At 44.3% G+C, this 21,563-nt stretch overlaps 1 protein-coding gene across 1 annotated transcript in view; it reads right to left on the reverse strand.

The window, feature by feature from the left end:
• TMPRSS3 (transmembrane serine protease 3) overlaps positions 1–19,862 on the reverse strand; it is a 95,891-nt gene extending 76,029 nt beyond the window's left edge. Inside the window, exons 1-4 of the mRNA XM_073618066.1 lie at positions 19,622–19,862; positions 5,176–5,292; positions 1,167–1,283; positions 262–385 (exon numbers count right to left, since the gene is read on the reverse strand). Coding sequence (XP_073474167.1) covers positions 262–385; positions 1,167–1,283; positions 5,176–5,292; positions 19,622–19,862 — 599 coding nt within the window. The remainder of the gene's footprint in view (positions 1–261; positions 386–1,166; positions 1,284–5,175; positions 5,293–19,621) is intronic.
• Positions 19,863–21,563: the final 1,701 nt, after the last annotated feature.

A 21,563-nucleotide genomic window follows, 5' to 3' on the forward strand; every position in this document is an offset into this window, starting at 1 on the left:
TGCCCGGTAAGCTCTACTAGCTTCCGGGTCACGCGCCAAGCGGTTACCCTGCTGCATTGTGATCACAGGAGGTCAGCCGCTGGTCACAGGCATCATTGAGACAATGCTTTGCATTGTCTCAATGAATGCAAAGCATTCTCTGATTGGACGAAGTGGACAGGGTGATGTCACCACCCCGCTTCTACACCTCTTTCACCCACCATTGAAATAAACCATGCAGTGCAGCATAAAACAATTCTTTACTAAACAATTCCTAATTACCTGGAAAACCCTAATTGCTTACATGTCAGATTCACATACAATGCATTCCAGCTGTCGGAGCAGACTGTTTTCCAGGACCCAGCAACGTAGGCTTGCAGCACCCCGCTCCGTCCACTTAGCCTCACTAAAGTAAAACACAAGAAGGGAAGGGGTCATCAGAAGGAAAATTAAGCTAGCTGTTGTGACAGAAGCATGGAAACTGCATTATTGGTTCCAGCCATGTTTGGCAGCCTCAAGCTGTTATAGCTGCAAAGGATGGGTCAACTCAATGTTGAACCCTATGGACTAAGACTGGGATGCCATTAAAATTCATGTGCATATAAGGGTAGGCAATATAGAGTATATATAGCCTCAAAACTCTGTTTTGTGACCTTTTGGCTTAACAGCTGCCTCACCAAAGTCATTGAACTTTTAGACATGGATCCCTAAGATTCTACAGTATAGTGCTGTAGAGCACTTGGGATCTAGCTCTACAGAACGCCCACCTACCTAGTCTCTAGCTATGATACCTCCTGGCCTACTAGGTCAATATAATAATGTGTTTTGCATTATAACTAGATTGACACAGGTCATTATAACTAGATTAAACTAGACCTTCCATGGAACAGGCTTAAAAAAATAAAGTTTGACCAAAGCTGGGGTGTCTGAAAACCCGCAAGAATGCAATAGGTTGCAATGCACTCTTGTGGCAGAGGTAGGACACAATGACATTATCTGCAAACTCTAGCAGTTTGTTAAGCTTTTTGTATTTTTTGGGTAAGGGTTTGTAAGTGCAACAAACCTTCCACTTGTGATGGGAAGTCTGCTTTTAGGAGAAAATGTTCTTCTCGTGCATTAATCTTCATCCTGAGACCCTAACTACAAAGCTACATGTTGTTTACATCTATAAATATCATGCCATTTACCACATCTAAGTTCATCATCTCCATCTGGGCAGTCGAAAACTCCATCACATCGCTTAGATTTCTGAATACACATTGAAGAAGATTGGCAGTGTATCTTTCCCGGGCAAGTGAAGTGAACTGGAAGCGAGGTAGAAAAAAATTTGTGTAAATTTACTCCTGATACACCAAAAATTTTAACTTTTTGGCTTTTATGGGGGTACAAATGGAGCTTTATATCTTAAAATGGACTAATAAATGTCTGGCCTGGACTACAACAATGACTGTGTAACCTACTAACATTTTTCTAGTCAAAACTTGTTTTTTGTTTTTGTATAGAACAGGGAATAGTCCATGTCCTGTTCATGGGATTTTCCTATTCTGAAGATACAAGAGTAAATAAGAGGAAATTTTTCTCAAATGTCTAAAGACATTTCTCGCTAGAACAGGTGTCACCATTCTGTCACTGTAGAGAGTTCCAGAGGATGGGAGAGGCTCTGGAGGTAGTGATGGTGCATGGGAAGAGGTAACAAGGGAGCTAGAGAGCAGGAGGTCTTGGACAGAATGTAGAGGACAGTTTGGTTGGAATTTTGAGATGTAGCTGGTGGCAGAGTTGTGGATGACTTTGTAAGTTGTTGTTAATATTTTGAATTTGATTCATTGGGTGGAAGCCTGAGCGGGTTGTAAGTATGAACAGTATTCATGAAGGACTGAAGGAGGGATAGCCTATTTAAAGGTAAACCAATGAGAAGGGAGTTGCAGTAGTGGAGACGAGAGATGGCCAGGGATTGGATTAGGAGCTTTGAGGTGTCATTGGTTATGAAGGGACGTATCTTGAAGATGTTGTGGAGGTTGAGGCGGCAAGTGTTGGACAGTGATTGGATGTGGGGCTGAAAGGATAGTTCAGAGTTCAGGACTACGCCTAGAACTTTGGCATGTGGGGACAGGTTGATAGTTGAGCTGTTGATTTTGACAGGGAAATGGATCTTGGATGGATTGAGTTTGAGGAAGTTGTGTGACATCCCTGCTGATATGTTGGTCAGTAAATAGTGATACGTGAGGAGACTGTAGGAGTGAGCTGAGGGGTAGAGAGATAGATTTTGGTGTCATTGGCATAGAAATGGTATTGAAAGCCATGGGAGGCTATCAACTGCCCCAGGAAGGAGGTATAGATAGAGAATAGGAGAGGTCTAAGAACAGAACCTTGGGAGACTCAGACAGAGAAAGGAAGGGGAGAGAAGGAAGCAGAACTGTAAGTGACACTGAAGGTGTGGTGGGATAGGTAAAATGAGAACCAGCATGGCGAACAGTATTGCCCCCAAACACAACTCATTCAAGTGAATGGGGCTGTGCCACAACCTCCTTGCAGTCACATGCAATGTATGCAGTTGTGTCGCAGTGGGTTGCAGTTTTGTGGGTTAAAACAGGCAGGGGGTGTAGTTATTGTTTCATAGTACAATACCTACAGAAATGCCAGGAACTGGCCAGCCTGAAACATCCTCAGTACTCAGGGACCAGGCAGTGGCTGGGCTCTTCTCTCTGCTGCTTGCCCTTAGCTTGGGATATAGAGAAACATGACCTGGTGGCCCCCCCGCCATTAGCATATATACAGTGGTTCCATCTTCTTTACCCCCACCAGCTCCTAGCGTGCACCTGAGATACAGCAAATTAGGGTTTTAAGTTACAATGTAGATTTGTCATGTCATTGACTCCCCCTATCCATAGCCCAAATTTACCATAAAGGCACACAACAGTTTAGAAAACCATTCCTGATTGCTTAGGACTAAAGCTGGCTATAGATGGATAGAACTTCAACCAAAATTCTTAGGAAAAAAAGTCTTAGGAAAATATGTACGAAAATTCTCCGAACGTTTGAATATCGTTCAAAAGATTTCATTTGCTTTTAACATTTGATTTTTGGAATGAATGGACTTTACAAAATGAAAACCACATACGCTGTTAGAAATTTGTTAGATCAAAAAAACAAAATTCCATCCTGCTCCTTTAAATTTTCTCATCACTGCGGTTGAAAACAAATGTGGATTTGAGCCTACTAATGATTAAAAAAACAAACATTCTTATGTAGCACCCTCTAGTGTGATAGAAAATGTACATAGATGTTAGATTAGGTAAATTGTTTCATAGCTCCCAACTGTCCCTGATTTTGAGGGACTGTCCCTGATTTGGAGCAATGTCCCTCTGTCCCTCATTCCTCCTCATTTGTCCCTCATTTTGGTCTGATCTATACAGATGTATATAAAATGCACTTTTTATCTTTCCAGTGCTAAACCTTTCATATGAAAGGTCAAAAGCCAAAAAGCCGAATGCCAAAAGTCAGTATAAAGGAATAGTAGTGGTAAAAAAAGCACTTGTAGGTTTAACCAATCTTGTTTTTTTTTTTGTACTATTCTCCTTTAAGGTGGCGTGGCAAGGGGTGTGTCCTATACCTGCATACTTTTGCTGATAGGTGTCCCTCATTCCCATCTCAAAAAGTTGGGAGGTATGTTGTTTGGCTTGGCTGGCAGCCAAACCTGGGATGAATCTGGGTCAGGGTGAGTGACTCTCCCTACTTCCTGGAACCTTGGAGAAGCTTCCAGAGGAAAGGGTGGAAGGTTGGGAGGAGCTGCCTGGAGTATTGAGGAGGGCCCCAGCCAAACCCCAGCAAGTGGGCTGGCAGGGGGTGGACACCTCCTAAATACTCTGGGTCATGCCAGCAGGAGACAGTCAGATAGAAGATGGGGAAGGAGTACTGAAGAAGCTGTCGGGTGCCCCCTAGTCTGGTGGACGGGGGTGACCTTGGGCCTGGGAGCTTGGGTGCTGGAGGGATCCTCTACAACACACGGAGCATGATGTGAGGACAGCAGGAGAGAGTCAGCACGTCCAGGAGTTCTCCTGGAGAAGACAGCTGGGAGGTCTGGTGACTGTGCAGTCTGGGAGGACTGTTGAGAAGCAGCCTGGTGGGCTAGTAAAAGGGGCAGCTGCGACCAGGTGGGTTGGCAGTGCCTGAAGAGGTGGTGCTGGGATCAGATGCCACAGGAATGTAAGCTGGACACTATACTTTGCTACACAGGCCAAGAGGAGCTCCAGGGCCCCTGCCAGGAAAGGGCTTTTGCCTCAAAATCTGACTGTTGCCACTTTCAAATTAACCATCAGCGTGCCAGCTGGAATTCTGCAAGCAAGTTTAGTGCTGGAGGAAGAGAGGAGTGTATATAGCTGTACATAGGAATGTTGTCCCTGAAGTCAAGTGGGCATCCCATAATCTCCTTAATCCCTATCCAAGTTCTATCCCCTCAATAAAACAAAAGTGCTGGACTGTTTTCTGACTCCGGGAGCCTGTGAGAATTCGGTGTGCCTGGCTGTGTAGGGTGGGGATCTCTATTCACCAGTGGCTCCTACGTGGGGTGCACTACACTTTTTTTTCCAAAGAATTTTCGTTCAAAATTCTACCCAGCGATGGCCAGCTTTAGTCTTTATAATTGTGTAATTTTCAGTTAACGCCAAAATATCATAAAAATTCGAATCTCCTTTAAGCATAGATGATTTTTCCGCAGTAGTTTTAGACAATCCAGAGCTCTGGAGGAGCCAAGTGCCCCTTTTTCCTCTTGAGAAGACTAAACCGTTGTTTATGACACTTTTATAAAGCCCAATAAGCTGACTGCACTTGCTCCGATCTGAACTCTGCAACTTGCAAAGGGACACCGAAGAAGATTAATGCTCGGGCTAAATTGTACAGGGACCAGACGTGGCAACCGCTTGACGCTGACTATTTACCGAGTACAGAAAGTGCAGCAAAGTTATCCGCCGTAATGAATGCCTACTGTCCAATTAAGCCATTAATATACAGATAAACAAGCTATCAAGCGATCGGCCATTCATTGCGCCTGTGAGACGACGAAGGTGAGAAAGGTCAGCCTGCTCTGCTTAATGAAAAAGGGGACGCTAACTGTCTCCATTCTTCCTTTCAAGAGGATTGTAAAACATTTAATCCTTGACAATTTAATGGAGACACCACTAAATAATGGATAACACTCACCAATCAGGCCCGTAGCAATCGCCAGAGCAATAACGAGGACAGCAAAGAGGATGATAATGAGATATTTCACAGGGATAAGAGGATGGCACTTGGGCGATTCGTCATTTTCCTTGTTTTCTGTAAAGAGATAAATGCAAAAATTACGAAGATGCGGGGGGGGAGGGGGATGGAGCGGCGCTGCTTTGCCCGGGGACTGGGCCATTCATACCTATGCATTTAGAAAAGGCATCTGTTTTACCGGCATTTTCAATGAGTTTGTTTTGATGCCTCTTAATGCTTTTAAGAGGCTTTTAGGTGTAATGCGGTTCAGTGCGCTTTTGTTGCTTTTGAGTATATGTCAATTCACAATCAGGACATTTTTCAAAGCTCTCTCATTCAATTGCATGAGACTAGGGGATTTGTCAGCTATCGACTCATTCAATGTACCCACTTGACAGAAGAATACCAGACAACATACCGTGGGTTCAGTTGGTTACAGCAGTCATTTTTCTTGTAAATCATTTTCATTACATTTTTAGTTACAACACAACATAAAAATAGAAGTACAAAAAGTACAAACGTACACTATACTGTCAAAAGTATTGGGACGCCTTCCCTTACACACACATGAACTTTAATGGCATCCCAGTCTTATGCCGTGTACACGCGGTCGGATTTCCCAACGGGAAATGTTGGATGTGAGCTTGTTGTCGGAAAGTCTGACCGTGTGTATGCTCCAACGAACATTTGCTGTCGGAATTTCCGTCAACAAGTGTTTGAGAGCAAGTTCTCAAATTTTCCGCCAACAAAACTTGTTGTCGAAAAGTCAGATCGTGTGTACACAAGTCCGTTGCACAAAAGTTCATGCATGCTCTGAATCAAGCAGAAGGAGCCACACTGGCTATTGAACTTCCTTTTTATAGTCCTGTCGCACATGTTGTGCATCACCGCGTTCTCACGTTTGGAATTTTTGGCCAACATTTGTGTGACTGTGTATATGCAAGACAAGTTTGAGCCAACATCCTTCGAACAAAAAACCATGGTTTTGTTGTCAGAAAATCCAATCGTGTGTACGCGGCATAAGTCTGTATGGTTCAAAATGAGTTGGCCAAACCCTTTGCAGTTATAACAGCTTCAACTCTTCTGGGAAGGCTGTCCACAAGGTTTGTGTCTAATGCCCTGTACACACGAACGGTTTTGCCGTCGGAATAAACTCTGAAGGTTTTCCTGACGGAATTCCACTCAAGCTGTCTTGCATACACACGGTCACACCAAATTCCGACCATCCAGAACGCGGTGGCATAAAACACGTACGATGAGACTAGAAAATGGAAGTTCAATAGCCAGTAGCCAATAGCTTCCATCTCGTATTTGCTTCAGAGCATGCGTCGTTTTTGGTGTGTCGGAACAGCATACAGACGAGCGGGTTTTCCGATAATTTGTAATTTGTTCCATCGGAGACATATAGAACGTGTTCTCTATCTAAGTCCGTCTGAATTTTCGATGGAGAAAGTCTGATGGGGCACATACGATGAAAAGCTCCCATCGGACTCTCTGTCAGAAATTCTGCCCGTGTGTAGCGGCATAAGGGAATGTTTGACCATCCTTCCAGAAGCACATTTGTGAGGTCAGGTGCCAATGTTGGACAAGAAGGCCGGGTTGCAGTCTCCAATTCATCCAAAAGGTGTTCTGTCCAGTTGAGGTCAGGCCAGTCAAGTTCCTCCACCCCAGGGTAACTAATGGGGAGGGGAAATAATAGTGTAGGGTTGCTTTTCAGGGGTTGGGCTTGGCCCCTTAGTTCCAGTGAAGGGAACTCTTAAGGCGTCAGCATACCAAGGCATTTTGGACAATTTCATGCTCCCAATGTTAAAGGGACAGTTTGGGGATGGTCCCTTCCTGTTCCAACATGACTGCGCACCAGTGCACAATGCAAGGTCCATAAAGGCATGAATGAGCGAGTTTGGGGTGGAGGAACTTGACTGGCCTGCACAGAGTCCTGACCTCAACCAGATAGAACACCTTTGGGATGAATTAGAGCAGGGACTGCGAACCAGGCCTTCTCGTCCAACATTAGTGCGCTTCTGGAAGAATGGTCAAACATTCCCATAGACACACTCCTAAACCTTGTGGACAGCCTTCCCAGAAGTGTTGAAGCTGTTAGAGCTGCAAAGGGTGGGCCAACTCAATATTGAACCCTACGGACTAAGACTGGGATGTCATTAAAGTTCAAGTTGTGCATGTAAAGGCAGGTGTCCCAATACTTTTGGTAATATAGTGTATATATACCTCAATAACAAATGCACCATTTAACTCCCAAAAAGTGTTATAGGTCATTAAACCTTTCATCCAGCCTCTATATTATTGCATTTTGTTAGTTTGTAAAGCTAGTACAAATAAAAAGTGCCAATAAAATAATTTCTTGTGGATTTATTGAATTATTTTTTACGTCTGAATTCTTCACGGTCCGTGTGAACTTTTCTGACAGCCGCTCATAAATTTTGCTGCTCTCTGCTCCCAAAAAAACACACTGGAAGGATTTTACGGATAATTGTGGTCCAGTCCAGCAGTAAACACAAATCCCAGTGTATCTATGGCCGAAAATTGGACTCAGTAAAAGACAAAAGCGGTGATAATTAGTTAATTAGAGGCGTCCTTAGCACTTGTCAGATAATTGGTCCTCATGGGCTGCTCAAGGAGGACACAGGGATGATAGATCATCGAAGCTTTTAATAGAGACAAGCAAAGCGTGTCCATTGATTGAACGGCTTAACCGGAATGTTGGATTTCATTTAAATGTAAAGCATCCTTGTTTATGTGGTTTAGACAGTGTTTTATAAGGTGTAATGCACATTGGGTGTTTAGTATCGACGCATGAGACTCCGGACTTTTGGTCTGGTTTGGTCCGTTTCCGGCAGCCTGTTACACTATGTTCACACCTATGTGTTTTTTTAGTGTATTTTGCATTTTTGCAGAAACGCACTATAGTCCATTCAACATGGTTTCCTATGGTACACGTTCACATCGATGCATTTTTCAGCCAGTGTGTTTTCGGAAAGGGTCACTGACTTTTTTTCCCGCAGCAGATTGTGTTTTGCGTTTTATAGACTTCAATGGATTCAAACAAGGAAGACGCCGCTCCAGGCGAGCAGTCACTACAGTCCGAATGCGCTGGGTGCAAGTCACGGCCCGCCGCCGATGGTCCGTAGGAAGAAAACAACGGCTGCACACCACAGAAACCATTACAAATTAAAAAAAAAAATAGCAATAAACAGCCAACAAAGACAGAGTGTCCGAACCCAGGAGGTGATGCGGTCTTACAAGCACACTTTTTTTGCAAAAAATACAGTTAAAAAAAAAAAGACAACAGTAAAGTTAACCCAATTTTTTTTATACTGTGAAAGATAATGTTACGCCGAGTAAATTGATACCCAGCATGTCACGCTTCAAAATTGCGCCCGCTCGTGGAATGGCGACAAATTTTTACCCTTAAAAATCTCCATAGGCGACGTTTAAAAAATTCTACAGGTTGCATGTTTTGAGTTATAGAGGAGGTCTAGGGCTAGAATTATTGCTCTCGCTCTAACGATACCTCAAATGTGTGGTTTGAACACCATTTTCATATGCGGGCGCTACTCACGTATGCGTTCACTTCTGCACGCGAGCTCGGCGGGACCGCACGCATTTAAAAAAAAAAAAAATTCTCATTTATTTTACCTTTTATTTTTTATTTTTACACTGTTCTTTTTTTAAAAAAATTATTACAAGGAATGTAAACATTGTAATAGAAAAAAAAGCATGACAGGACCTCTTAAATATGAGATCTGGGGTCAAAAAGACCTCAGATCTCATACTTACACTAAAATGCAATAAAAAATTTAAAAAATGTTGTCATTTGAAAAAAAAAAAAAAATGGCCCTTTAAGAGCTATGGGCGGAAGTGACGTTTTGATGTCGCTTCCACCCTGCAATGGTATGGAGACGGGTGGGGGCCATCTTCCCCTTACTCGTCTCCATACCCAGCCAGCAGAAGGACCCGATCGCCTCCACCACTGCCGACGGGTCCGGTAAGCAGCGGGGGGGCCCTCTCCTGTTGCCAATAAAAGTGATCTTGCTGCGAATCCGCCGCAGAGACCACTATTATCGTAAACCGGACCGCCGGCGGAAGAAGAGAATACCGGGGTTATGGCAGCTAGCTGCTACCATAACAAAGATATGCCTCTTCAAAGGTAGGACGTATACCAGTGTGTGTGGCGGTCCAGAAGTGGTCCGGAACAGCGAGCGGTTCTTCTCTAATAAAGTGTTTGTTACCCCAACGTTTCATATTCCTGATATGTGTCTGCTGTACTATGTAATTGTATGAGAAAGTATCCTGTTCTCTTTGTATTGCTTCCTTTATGTGAAATCCCTGGTGTTCCTGAAAGTCCCTCTGCTTTCCTATTAAAAACTGACCACGCTAAGCGGGAGATTACATCATGGTCAGTTCTCTAGCTGTGCTGGGAACTCAGCTTGTTCTCCTCCAGTGATCAGACTTATCCTGACACGCCCCCAATGCACAGCTATTCACTAGGAAGCTCAGTATGCTGCTGCTTCCTCTCCTCCCCCTAACTTATGCAGCCGAAAACAGGGGAAATGTGATCACTTATAAAACAGGGAAAAAAGGCTATTTACAGTGGAACCTCGGAATTGCGATTAGCGCGGTTAACGAGCGTTTCTCAATACGAGCTATTTTTTTTTTTAAAGACCTGACTCGGTTTGCGAGTGTTGTCTCGCAAAACGAGCAGGATTCAAGCCTCTGCGGTGTGCAGTACCGCATTTGGCCAGAGGTGCGGGGGCGCCGGTGGTACTCGGAGCCGCTCAGAGCAGCTCGGAAATATTCTAAAACACTCCGTTCCCGAGTGTTTTCGAGCCTTTCCGAGTGCATGCGAGCGGTCTCCGAGTATTTCTGAGTTTCTCCGCCCCCCCCCCCCACCTCTGGCCACATGCGGTAATGCATGCAAAAGAAGTCAATGTGGAACTAATTATCTTCGTTTCCATTGACTTCAGTGGGGAAACTCGCTTTGATATGCAAGTGATTTGGATTACAAGCATTCCCCTGGAACGGATTATGCTCGTAATCCAAGGTTCCACTGTATAGTGTCTTTTTTATATATATATATATATATATATATATATATATATATATATATATACAAAAATGCTTTGCCATTCATTTCTATATTAAACTGAATGGGTTTTTTTACAAGGCGATCGTTTACAAACACTTTAAGCAAAGTGAAATACAGCCCTAAAAAAACAACGCATTTCGAATGATCAAGCATTAATCGCTTCCGGACCGCCCCACACACATATACTGCAGCAGGGTGGCACAAAATCAGTAGGTTTTTTCTTTTTCGGGTCTGGGTGCACATGCGCGCCGCCAGCGACCTGCTCCCGCTGTAATTGGACACAGTGAAGCCAACCAGCTAGTCCCGCGGACCCGTCGTCCGCCGAGACCCGCTGATCATTCCCGAGTAGGGATGAGCCGAACACACCCCCCCCCCCACGCCCCCCAGTTCGGTTCGCACCAGAATGTGCGAACAGGCAAAACGTTTGAGCGAACATGCAAACCCTATTAAAGTCTATGGGACACAAACATGAAAAATCAAAAGTGCTCATTTTAAAGGTTTATATGCAAGTTATTGTCATAAATAGTGTTTGTTGACTGTTTTTTTTTCAGGAGCAGTGATTTTAATAATGCTTAAAGTGAAACAATAAAAATAAAATATTCCTTTAAATATTGTGCCTGGGGGTCCCCTTAGTCTGCCTGTAAAGTGGCGCATCTGTGCGATGTATAGAACAGTGCGGCAGCAAAATTACATTTCTAAACGAAAAAATGTAAACTTGCTCGCAGCTGTAATGTATTTCCGGCTCCCGGCAATATAGATAGAAAAATCAAGGAAAAAATTGGTGTGGGTTTCCCCCCTAAATCCAAACCAGACCCTTATCGGAGCGTGCAGCCTGGAGGATAGGATGGGGGGGCTAGCGAGCCATACCAGGCCACATGCCCTCAACATGGGGAGGGTGCTTTGGGGTCCTCTTCCCGACAACCCTGGCCATTGGTTGTCTGGGTCTGCGGGTGAGGGGCTGATCTCGATGCCCCCTTTAAGGAGGGGGCCCCCAGATCCCCCCCTATGTCATAGACACGCCCCTTGGCCAACAATGGTGTCAGTTACCACTGCTACATGCTTTGTGTAGCATGCAGCTTCCATAGAGCCAGTTTCATCTGAATTAGAAAAAAGAATAGCTCTTTCCTTCCCTGTGCACAGTAATTCCAGGGGCTCTGGAACTTCTCTGCAGCAGTTTTTATATGGATTAGGGTCTTAGGCCCGGTTCACACTGGTGCGACATAAGCTTCGACTTTGGGAGCACATGTTGCATGACGTGTATAAATCAATGGTTCCCTAAAAGAGCCTTCCTAACTGGTCCACTTTGAAAAAAGGTTCCTGCACTACATCGATCCGACTTTAGTCTATTCAATATCATTGAAGTCGGATCAAAGCCGGATCATCATCCTAACTGATCCGACTTTGGCAAGCGACTTGTGCTCTGATGATCTTGAAGGGGAACCCCATGCCAAAATAAAAAAAAAATTAAAAATGGCATGGGGTTCCCCCCTAATTCCATACCAGGCCTTTTTGGTCTAGTATAGATCTTGAGGGGAAACCCCACGCCAAAAATGTAAAAAAAAAAACGGTGTGGGGTCCCCCCCAGGCTTATGGATTTTAACCACTTCAGGACCGCCCACCGTCAATATGCGTCGGTACTTTGACGTTAAATACCAGGGTTATGGCAGCAGATATGTGCTGTGGGCGGTCCGCATTAGGAAGTGGTCTCTGCGGCATATTAACCACAAGATCACTTTTATCGGCGGCGGGAGAGGTGCCCCCCCCTCCCACCGCGTTCTGGTCGTCTCCGCCTCTTACCGGAGCTGTCGATAGCAGCGGAGACGATCCGATCCTTTCCCCTCAGAGGCATTAAGTCGAGTGAGGAAATGATGGCCCCCACTCGACTCGTCAAACGTCACTTCTTCCGCCTAACGGCTCTGAAGGGACATTTTTTTTTATTAAAAAAAAAAAAAAAAAACGACTTTTTTTTTTTATATAGCATTAAAGTGTAAATATGAGATCTGAGGTCTTTTTGACCCCAGATCTTACAGTAAAGTAGTTCTGTCATGCTTTTTTTCTATTGCAAGGGATGTTTACATTCCTTGTAATAGAAATAAAAGTGATCCAAAAACTTTGTTTTAAAGGGACAGTGTAAAAATAAAAAATAAAAAGTAAAATAAATAAGAAAAAAAACGTTTTTAAAGCGCGCAGAAGCAAACGCTTATGTAAGTCACGCCCGCATATGTAAACGGCGTTTAAACCACACATGTGAGGTATCGCTGCAATCGTTAGAGCATCCATAGACACGAATGCCGGACTTGGCCCCGCCCCGGGCGCAAGCGTCATTGGATTCGATTGACAGCAGCGGGAGCCAATGGCTGCGCTGCTATCAATCTATCCAATCAAGAGCCGGGACCTCATGCAGAGAGGGACAGCGCGTCCCCCACAAAGAGATGAAGGGGCTCAGGTAAGTAAAACGAGGGGACTGGGGGGGGCGGTGACTGACAGGTGTTTTTTCACCTTAATGGATAGGATCCATTAAGGTGAAAAAACATGCGGGTTTACAACCCCTTTAAGGGGAACCCCCACGGCAAAAAAATAAATAAAAACAGAGAGGGCCCCCCCAAATTCATACCAGACCCTTATCCGAGCATGCTACCCGGAAGGTCTGGAAAGGGGGGTCTGGTATGGTCTCTTCAAGATTCATACCAGGCTCAAAGGGCTTGGTATTGTCGGATCAAAGTCGGATCCCGTTAATTGAAGTCGCGTGGAAGTTGGACATCGTATGGCAAAGACGGAGCAGAAGTTGGATATGAAGTTGTAGGGCAAAGACGGAGCAGAAGTTGGACATGAAGTCGTATGGCAAAGACGGAGCGGAAGTTGGACATGAAATCGTAGGGCAAAGACGGAGCGAATGTTGGACATAAAGTCGTAGGGCAAAGACGGAGTGGAAGTTGGACATGAAGTCGTAGGGCAAATATGGAGCGGAAGCTGGACATGAAGTCATAGGGCAAAGACGGAGCGGAAGTTGGACATGAAGTCATATGACAAAGACGGAGTGGAAGTTGGACATGAAATCGTAGGGCAAAGACGGAGCGAATGTTGGACATAAAGTCGTAGGGCAAAGACGGAGTGGAAGTTGGACATGAAGTCGTAGGGCAAATATGGAGCGGAAGCTGGACATGAAGTCATAAGGCAAAGACGGAGCGGAAGTTGGACATGAAGTCATATGACAAAGACGGAGTGGAAGTTGGACATGAAGTCGTAGGGCAAAGACGGAGCTGAAGTTGGACATGAAGTCGTAGGGCAAAGACGGAGCGGAAGTTGGACATGAAGTCGTATGGCAAAGATGGAGCGGAAGTTGGACAGGAAGTCGTAGAGCAAAGACGGATCGGAAGTTGGACATGAAGTCATAGGGCAAAGACGGAGCGGAAGTTGGACATGAAGTCGTAGGGCAAAGACGGAGTGGAAGTTGTCCGACTTCCATGTCGGAGCAGTGTGAACCCGGCCTTATGCTGAAAAGAAAAGGCAACAAGTGTGGAAATGTACAATTGTCTATATGCTGGAATTACCTGGACTCGATAATTTTGAGGAGTGTCTACATAACTCTAGCCATATATTGCATGTTTTAGTTTACCAGCAACCACACAAACCCAACGCATCGTATTCGAAAGGGGGGGGGGGCAAGGTGGCCCTTTAACCAGTAGAAACTATTTATTTTGCTATAAAGACCTCAGATTGCCCCATTCGTTGTAGACAAGTGCAAGCTTTGCCGAACGGTAACTGCGTGCTCCGGTGCCGTTTTCTTCAATAATTATTGAGAGGAGTCGGTTGGACAGATGGGGAGGGATACAGAAGTCAGCCGTTCTCTCTCCCTCTGGCAATATTACAAGTTTAGGCGAATGAACATCTGCATATTCAAGCCCTCCAGATTACAGGACAATAAAACTCGGCAGCTGGAAAATTAATGGCAAGCAATTTAGGCCTAGCACTCAATTCCCTGAACCGAAATAAAAAAACGCGAGCTGTATTTATAACCATCGTCTTATCTCGCAGGACGTAGGAAGGATCAATTCAACTCTTACTTAAGTCGTAAACTATTTTCGGAGGAAGTTGTCAAAAAGTTCTGGGCTGCCAACATCTTTTATACGCATTTAAAAGAGGACCGGTCTACAACTGAGCCTATGAAAGAACCGAAAAGACAAAGTTTATTCTGGTAATAAAGGACTTTATGATCACGGGCAAATCAACTTAATATTAGCACCACATCCCTTAATTAGTTAGATGCAAGAGGAGGGATTGGGATTTTTTAAGGTGCAGAATAAATTGAAATAGTGTCAACTATAAAGTATACATTTTTTTTTATTTTAAAGAGCAAAATAAAAAATTGTTAAAACATAACAATTGACAAGTACAAATCAACAAGGTTTTATGGATACAGGAATATAGAATGGAGTTCCCAACATGTTTCGCCCATATGTCCGGCTTCTTCAGGAGATGCTGTCCAATTAGAGGTACAAGCCTTCTATTGAAAAAACATATACATATAGTGATTACATCAACGGTTAGTTTAGGATCATATATCACATACATAATTCTTTATTTTATATACATAACAGCTTTAATATATACATGTGCATGTTTATGCATGTTGGGAACTCCATTCTATAGTGCTGTATCCATAAAACCTTGTTGATTTGTACTTGCCAATTGTTATGTTTTAACAATTTTTTATTTTGCTCTTTAAAATAAAAAAAATCTTATACATTATAGTTGACACTATTTCAATTTATTCTGCACCTTAAAAATCCCAATCCCTCCTCTTACATCTAACTTTATTCTGGTTATATTTTGCCTTCCCTGGTCCCTTCTCCCCCCCCCCCCCCCCCCCCCCTCATTAGTGTGCTAATTACATTTTTAAATAAAAAAACCTCTAATTTTATTATATACCTTGTCAGATCCAGTGATGTCATCGCTGGGTCTCTGTGCTTCTCTATGCAATGCATGAAGATCATGGCTGGTGGGAACGGTGGCAGGGAGCTATAGACGCTTCCCAAAAACATCACAGCACCCGGGCCTTCCGTACTCCTCTCACATACCTCCCAACGTTTTGAGATGGGAATGAGGGACAATTATTAGCAAAAGTATGTCTTCATAGGACACACTCCCTTGCCACACCCCCTTAAAAGGAGAATTAAAAATCATTGAATTATGTTAACGTCCTCGCATCCACGTTATAGCCGAATGACGGCTACAGAGCAGACCTACATTGCCGGGACGCCGTCATATGACGTCCTTCCGTGCGTGAGCTGCCTGCACGTTGCGCGCTCTGTGATCAGCGAGTCTATGAGACTCAGCTGATCACAGCTCGGAGTAAGTGGCCGATCCCGGCCCCTTACCACGTGATCAGCTGTCAGCCAATGACAGCTGATCACGTGATGTAAACAGAAGATCGGTAATCATTTTTTTTTCTCCTCACACTTACAGCATGAGGAGAGAAAGGGACATCGGTCCCGAAGAGGAAAAGCCACTGCCACCTCATCTGTACCCATCAGTGCCACCTGCCAGTGCCCATTAGTTCATATCAGTGCCACCAATCAGTGCCCACCAGTGCCACCGATCAATGCCTCATCATCAGTGCCACTTAGCAGTGCTGCCTATCAGTTTCACCTACCAGTGCCCATCAGTGCCCCTCACTGCCACCCATCAGTGCCCATCGCTGCCACCTATCAGTGCCACCTATAAGTGCCCTTCAGTGCCGCCCATCAGTGCCACCCATCAGTGCCACCTATCAGTGCCACCTATCAGTGCCCATCAGTGAAGGAGAAAAATTACCTGTTTGCAAAATTTTATAACAAAATATAAAACTGTTTTGTTTTTGTTTTTTTCACCAAAAGAAAGCTCTATTTGTGGGGAAAAAAAATTATAAAAATGTCATTTGGGTACAGTGTTGTATGACTGAGTAATTGTCATTCAAAGTGTGACAGCTTTCGGATTTTTGAATTTATGAATTTACGAATTTTTGAATATTCTAATTTACAAATATTTGAAAAAATTTGTTCGGATATTTCCGAATTAACGAATTTGTCTAAAATCGGTAAAAAACGAATTCGGAACAAAACAAATTGCACATGTCTACTTCAAAAGCGCTCAGAGTTTTACTGGCAGTTTAGAGTGTGAAAGGGGCCAAAGTATTGACAGACTCTGTCAGTCTGTTTTTCATTGGTTTCTTTCGTAACGCGAGACTTGTGCGTGATCTTGGGAGAAATCGATCGTTTTAATTATGTTAAAAAATAGAGACCATTCAATTCCAACTTTGATGCTTATAAATAAAGTTTGTTCATTGTTTAGCGATGGAGAAATGCTTAGGCCCCTTTCACACTGAGGTGCTTCTTAACTGCCAGTAAAACGCTGAGCGCTTTTGAAGAAGACATGTGCAATTCGTTTTTTTCCGAATTAGTTATTTTTTGACTTAACGAAAACCTGTTTAACAAATTTTTTCGATTATATTTGTAAATTAGAATATTCGAAAATTTGTAAATTCGAAAATTTGTAAATTCATCATTGTAAAAATTCGTAAATTCTGCAATCCGAAAATCCGAAAACGCCCAAAAATTGTAAAATCTGAAATAATAACTAACTAATAATAACTTAACTATTACTAACTATTAAATTAGAGGTATTGGAATTTCCTTTCAAATTTGGCTGTTAGTGAATGTAACGAATTTAAATTTATCCAGAATAACGAATGCCGTATCTAAACGAATAGAACGTAACCAATTAATAATATTAATAAATAAAAATAAGAATAACAAAAATGTTTTATTATTATCATTTATTATTAATTTGTTCAGTTCCATTTGTTTAGATGCGGCATTCGTTATTTTGGATAAATCGTAACTTCAAATAAATTCGTATTCGTTACGTTCACTAACAGCCAACCTATAATTTAATAGTTAGTTATTATTAGTTAGTTATTCTTTCAAATTTTCGGATTTTCTTTCTGATTTATGAATTTAAGGAGTTACAGATTTTCAAATTTACGAATTGCGATCATAACGAAAGACCCGAAAAACGAAAAAAACAAAACAAACAAAAACTAATGAAGCGAAAACAAAAACAAACTCATTTTTCGGCAGTTCGCGTCTGTTTTGAAGAGCTTTTCAGGCGCTTTTGAAAAGCTTTCCATTCATTTCAATGGAGAGGGGCGATTTTTTCAGTGCCTGCCCCAGTGTGAAAGCATTCATTGATTTTAATGGAAATAGGTTTTCGTGAGATTTTCAGGTGCTTTTTTTAGCGTGAAAGTGTCTGAAATTAAAATTTTCCTGCCATATAGCTGCCCACCCCTCTATTTTATCAAGGTCTTCATGTATATTGCTATATCTCGTGAAGTTATTGTCCTGTTTAGCTTTGTGTCGTCAGCAAACACTGGGATTGAACTATTTATTCCGACCTCTATATCATTTATGAGTTAAACGGAATCAGTTCCAGGACAGAGCCCTGGGGACTTAGGGTTGGCACCTGTCCAGGATTCACCCGGACAGTCCGGGTTTTAAATTTTGTGTCTGGGTTTCAGGCAGACTGAAACCTGGACACATTATTCAGACCGGGCTGTGGCTCCCCAAGTAACCAAGATAGTCACACACAAATAGTCACACACAAATCTGTGGCCATCCGGGAGCCGTGGGCGGCTCCCTGAGGGTAGGTTCGGTATTACTGGAGGGGGGTGGGGCAATGATGACAGCAAGAACAATCTGGCCACACCCACTGCACGCTATGTGCACTGCATTACTATTCTCCTTGGGGCATCCAAAGTGTTCGGGTTTGGCTTGAAGAAAAGGTGGCAACCCTGCCTGGGGTACCCCACCCACAACTCCAGACCATTCAGAAAATATGCCATTAATCACCACCCTGTGACCAGTTTCCTATCCAGGTACACACCATGCTATCAATACCAAAAGACCTTAACCTCTTGCTGACCAGCCGCCACAGTTATAATGCGGCAAGTTGGCTCGGCTGCGCGAATCACCGTAGGTGTACATCAGTTTGTGCACGAGGTTGTGTAGGCGCGCGCGCGTGTGCCAATTGGCCAGCAGGGGGGCCAATCAGCGGGTCTGGTGACTCGATGTCCGCCGGACCCGCCGACTGGCTCCCCTGCTGGCCAATAGTTACGCGCGCCCACACAGAACCTTGTGCTCAGCTGCGCGAATCACCGTAGGTGTACGCCGGTTCGTACACGAGGTTGTGTGAGCCGATTGGCCCACACAACCAATCGGATGATTGGCGACTTAATGTCCGCCGGACCCGCTGATTGGCTCCCCCCGGCGTGCATGCCCCCACAGAACCTCGGCGTGCACGCCCCCACACAACCTCGTGCACAAACCTATGTACACCTACGGCGATTCGCGCAGCCGAGCCAACCTGCCGCGGTATAACTGCGGCAGCTGATCGGTAAGAGGCCGCGATTATTCCCCGCAGAGACAGAATGGGGATCTGCCTGTGCAAACAAGGCAGATCTCCGTTCTGTCGGGGGGCGACACCAAGATCCTGTCTTTCTGCTATGCAGGAAGACGGATCTGTGTGTTTCCCCAGGCAGCCCATCCTCCATAAAGTTAGAAACACATTAAGGGAACACATTTAACCCTTTGATCTCCCCTGATGGTAACCCCTTCCCTGCCAGTACCATTAGTACAATGTCAGTGCATATTTTTAGCACTGATCACTGTAATAATGTCACTGGTTCCCAGTTAGATGTCCGATCTGTCCGTCGCAGTCCCACTAAAAAACGCAGATCACCGCCATTACTAGTAAAAAAAATATATATATTTTACTAGCATACTAGCACATTATGCCATTGCCTTGCAGGTCTTTCTTTTTTTACATTGGCGGTTTACAACCGCTTTAACCTTGCGTAAATTGACGGCGCTATATGGGTACCTTAAGCAGCCACACTCACTCAGGTTGACCTGGATGGACTGGTGTCTTTATTAAACCTTGCTAACTATGTAACCCCTTCTTTGGGGTTAAAAGCGCCCTTCTAGAGGCCGAAAAGCGCTGCTTAAACAGCGGTAAAGCACCGCTAAAACAAATGGTTCTTTACCGCGAATGCGGTCACGGCCCCAGTGAGAAGGGGCTCTAACTGAGCAAGCTGAAGTTAAAAGCTGATTGGCTACCATGCACAGCTGCACCAGGTTTTGTACTCTCCGGTTTTAGTAAATCAATGCTATAGTGTTTCTACATTACAGATTAACAAAAAGTGTTCCTGCAGTTCTACTTTAAATTAAAGGTTCAGTTGAGCTTTAACATCTTTACTGTTGGGCATACCAGAATTGTTTTGTCCTGGATCCACTTTTGTTTTTGACAAGAAAAATCGGAAGTAGGAGAAGGCGATATCTACAACCGGGACTTCCTCTTCTGACACAGACACAATTTCCAGGCTGCCTGCTGCTTCTTCAGGAGCCTGAAAAGAAGAAGATGGAGGAAAGAGTGGAGGAACCAGAGTATTCCTTACTGAATCACCATTTTCACTGACCTCCAAATCAAAGTGCTTTTGGGGTTCTGTCATAGCCAGAGGAACAGCTGTGAAGAACAGAAGATACAGAGTTGTAAATGCTAGAGAGGCAGTTGTAAGTGGTAGAGAGACAGTGGTAAATGGGAACGAGATAGTTGTGGAAGATATAGGGACAGTTGTAGAAGACGGAAGGACAGTTTTAGAGGCCAGAGAGAGCTCTGAAGGACAAAGGGACAACAACACACGATAAAGAAGCAGTTATGAAAGTTGGAGATGGCATTGAAGGATAGAGCAAGAGTTGTGTAAGATAAAGGGAGAGTTGTGAAGGGTATAGGGAAAATTGTGAAGAAAATAGAGTTGTACAAGCTAAAGAGAAAGCTGTGAAAGGTAGAGGGAAAGTTGTATAGGCATGACGGTACTGGAAAAAGGGTCAGCTATGGAGGGAAAAGGAAGAGTTGTGGCGGATATGGGGTCAGTTCTGTAGGGCAGTGAGAGAGTTGTGGAGGACAGTTGGTCACTTGTGGAGGGCAGTGAGGTAGTTGTGGAGAACAGGGGGTAAGTTATTTAGGGCAGGGGGACAATTGTGGAGTATAAGGGATCAGTTGTGGAGGGCAGTGGGATAGTTGTGGAGGATAAGGGGTTAGTTCTGGAGGGCAGTGAGATAGTTGTGGAGAACAGGGGGTAATTTATTTAGGGCAGGGGAACAGTTGTGGAGTATAGGGGGTCAGTTGTGGAGGGAAGCGGGAAAATTGTGGAGGACAGGGGGTGACTTATGAAAGCCAGGGGGACAATTGTGGAGAAGAAAGGATCAGCAGTTTGGGCAGAAGGACAGTTGTGAAGGAAGGGAAAATGAGTTATGGAGGGTGGAGGGATAGTTGTGAAGGATGGGGATGAGTTATGGAAGCCTGAGGGACAGTTGTGAAGTATTGGGAGTCTGCTGTGGAGGACAGAGGATCAGATGTTGAGGGTAGAGTACAGTTGTGAAAGATGGAGGGTGAGCTATGGAGGGCAGAGGGACAACTGTAGAAGATAGAGAACCAGTTGTGGTGAGCAGAGGGACAGTTGTGAAGAACAGCGGTGAGTTATGGAGAGCAGAGGGACAGTTGCGGAGTATCGGGAAACTTTTGTGGAGGACAGGGGGTGGGTGAGTTGTAGAGGATCAGTTGTGAAGGATGGAGGGTGAGCTATGGAGGGCAGAGGTACAATTGTAAAGTAGAGGGTAAATAAGTTGTGGAGTGCAGAGATACAGTTGTGAAGGATAAGGGGGTCTGTTGTGGCGAGAATAGGAACAGTTGCGAAGGATGGGGGTGAGTTATGGAGGGCAGAGGGACAGTTGGTGAGTATCGGGAATCTGTTGTAGAGAACAGAGGATCAGTTGTTGAGTGTAGAGAACAGTTGTGAAGGATGGAGGATGAGCTATAGAGGGCAGAGGGACAATTGTAGAGGATAGAGAATCAGTTGTGGTGAGCAGAGGGACAGTTGTGAAGGACAGGGGTGAGTTATTGAGAGCAGAGGGACAGTTGTGAAGGACAGGGGTGAGTTATTGAGAGCAGAGAGACAGTTGTGGAGTATCAGGAATCTGTTTTGGACAGGAGGTTGTGGAGGATAGAGGATCAGCTGTGGAGGGCAGAGGGACAGTTGTTAGGGGTGGAGAGTGAGCTATGGAGGGCAGAGAGACAATTGTAGAGTAAAGCATCAGTTGTGGGGAGCATAGGGACAGTTGTGAAGGATGGGGGTGAGTTATGGAGGGCAGAG

The sequence above is a fragment of the Aquarana catesbeiana genome, linkage group LG02 (genome assembly GCF_042186555.1).
Source record: "Aquarana catesbeiana isolate 2022-GZ linkage group LG02, ASM4218655v1, whole genome shotgun sequence".
Lineage (NCBI taxonomy): Eukaryota > Metazoa > Chordata > Amphibia > Anura > Ranidae > Aquarana > Aquarana catesbeiana.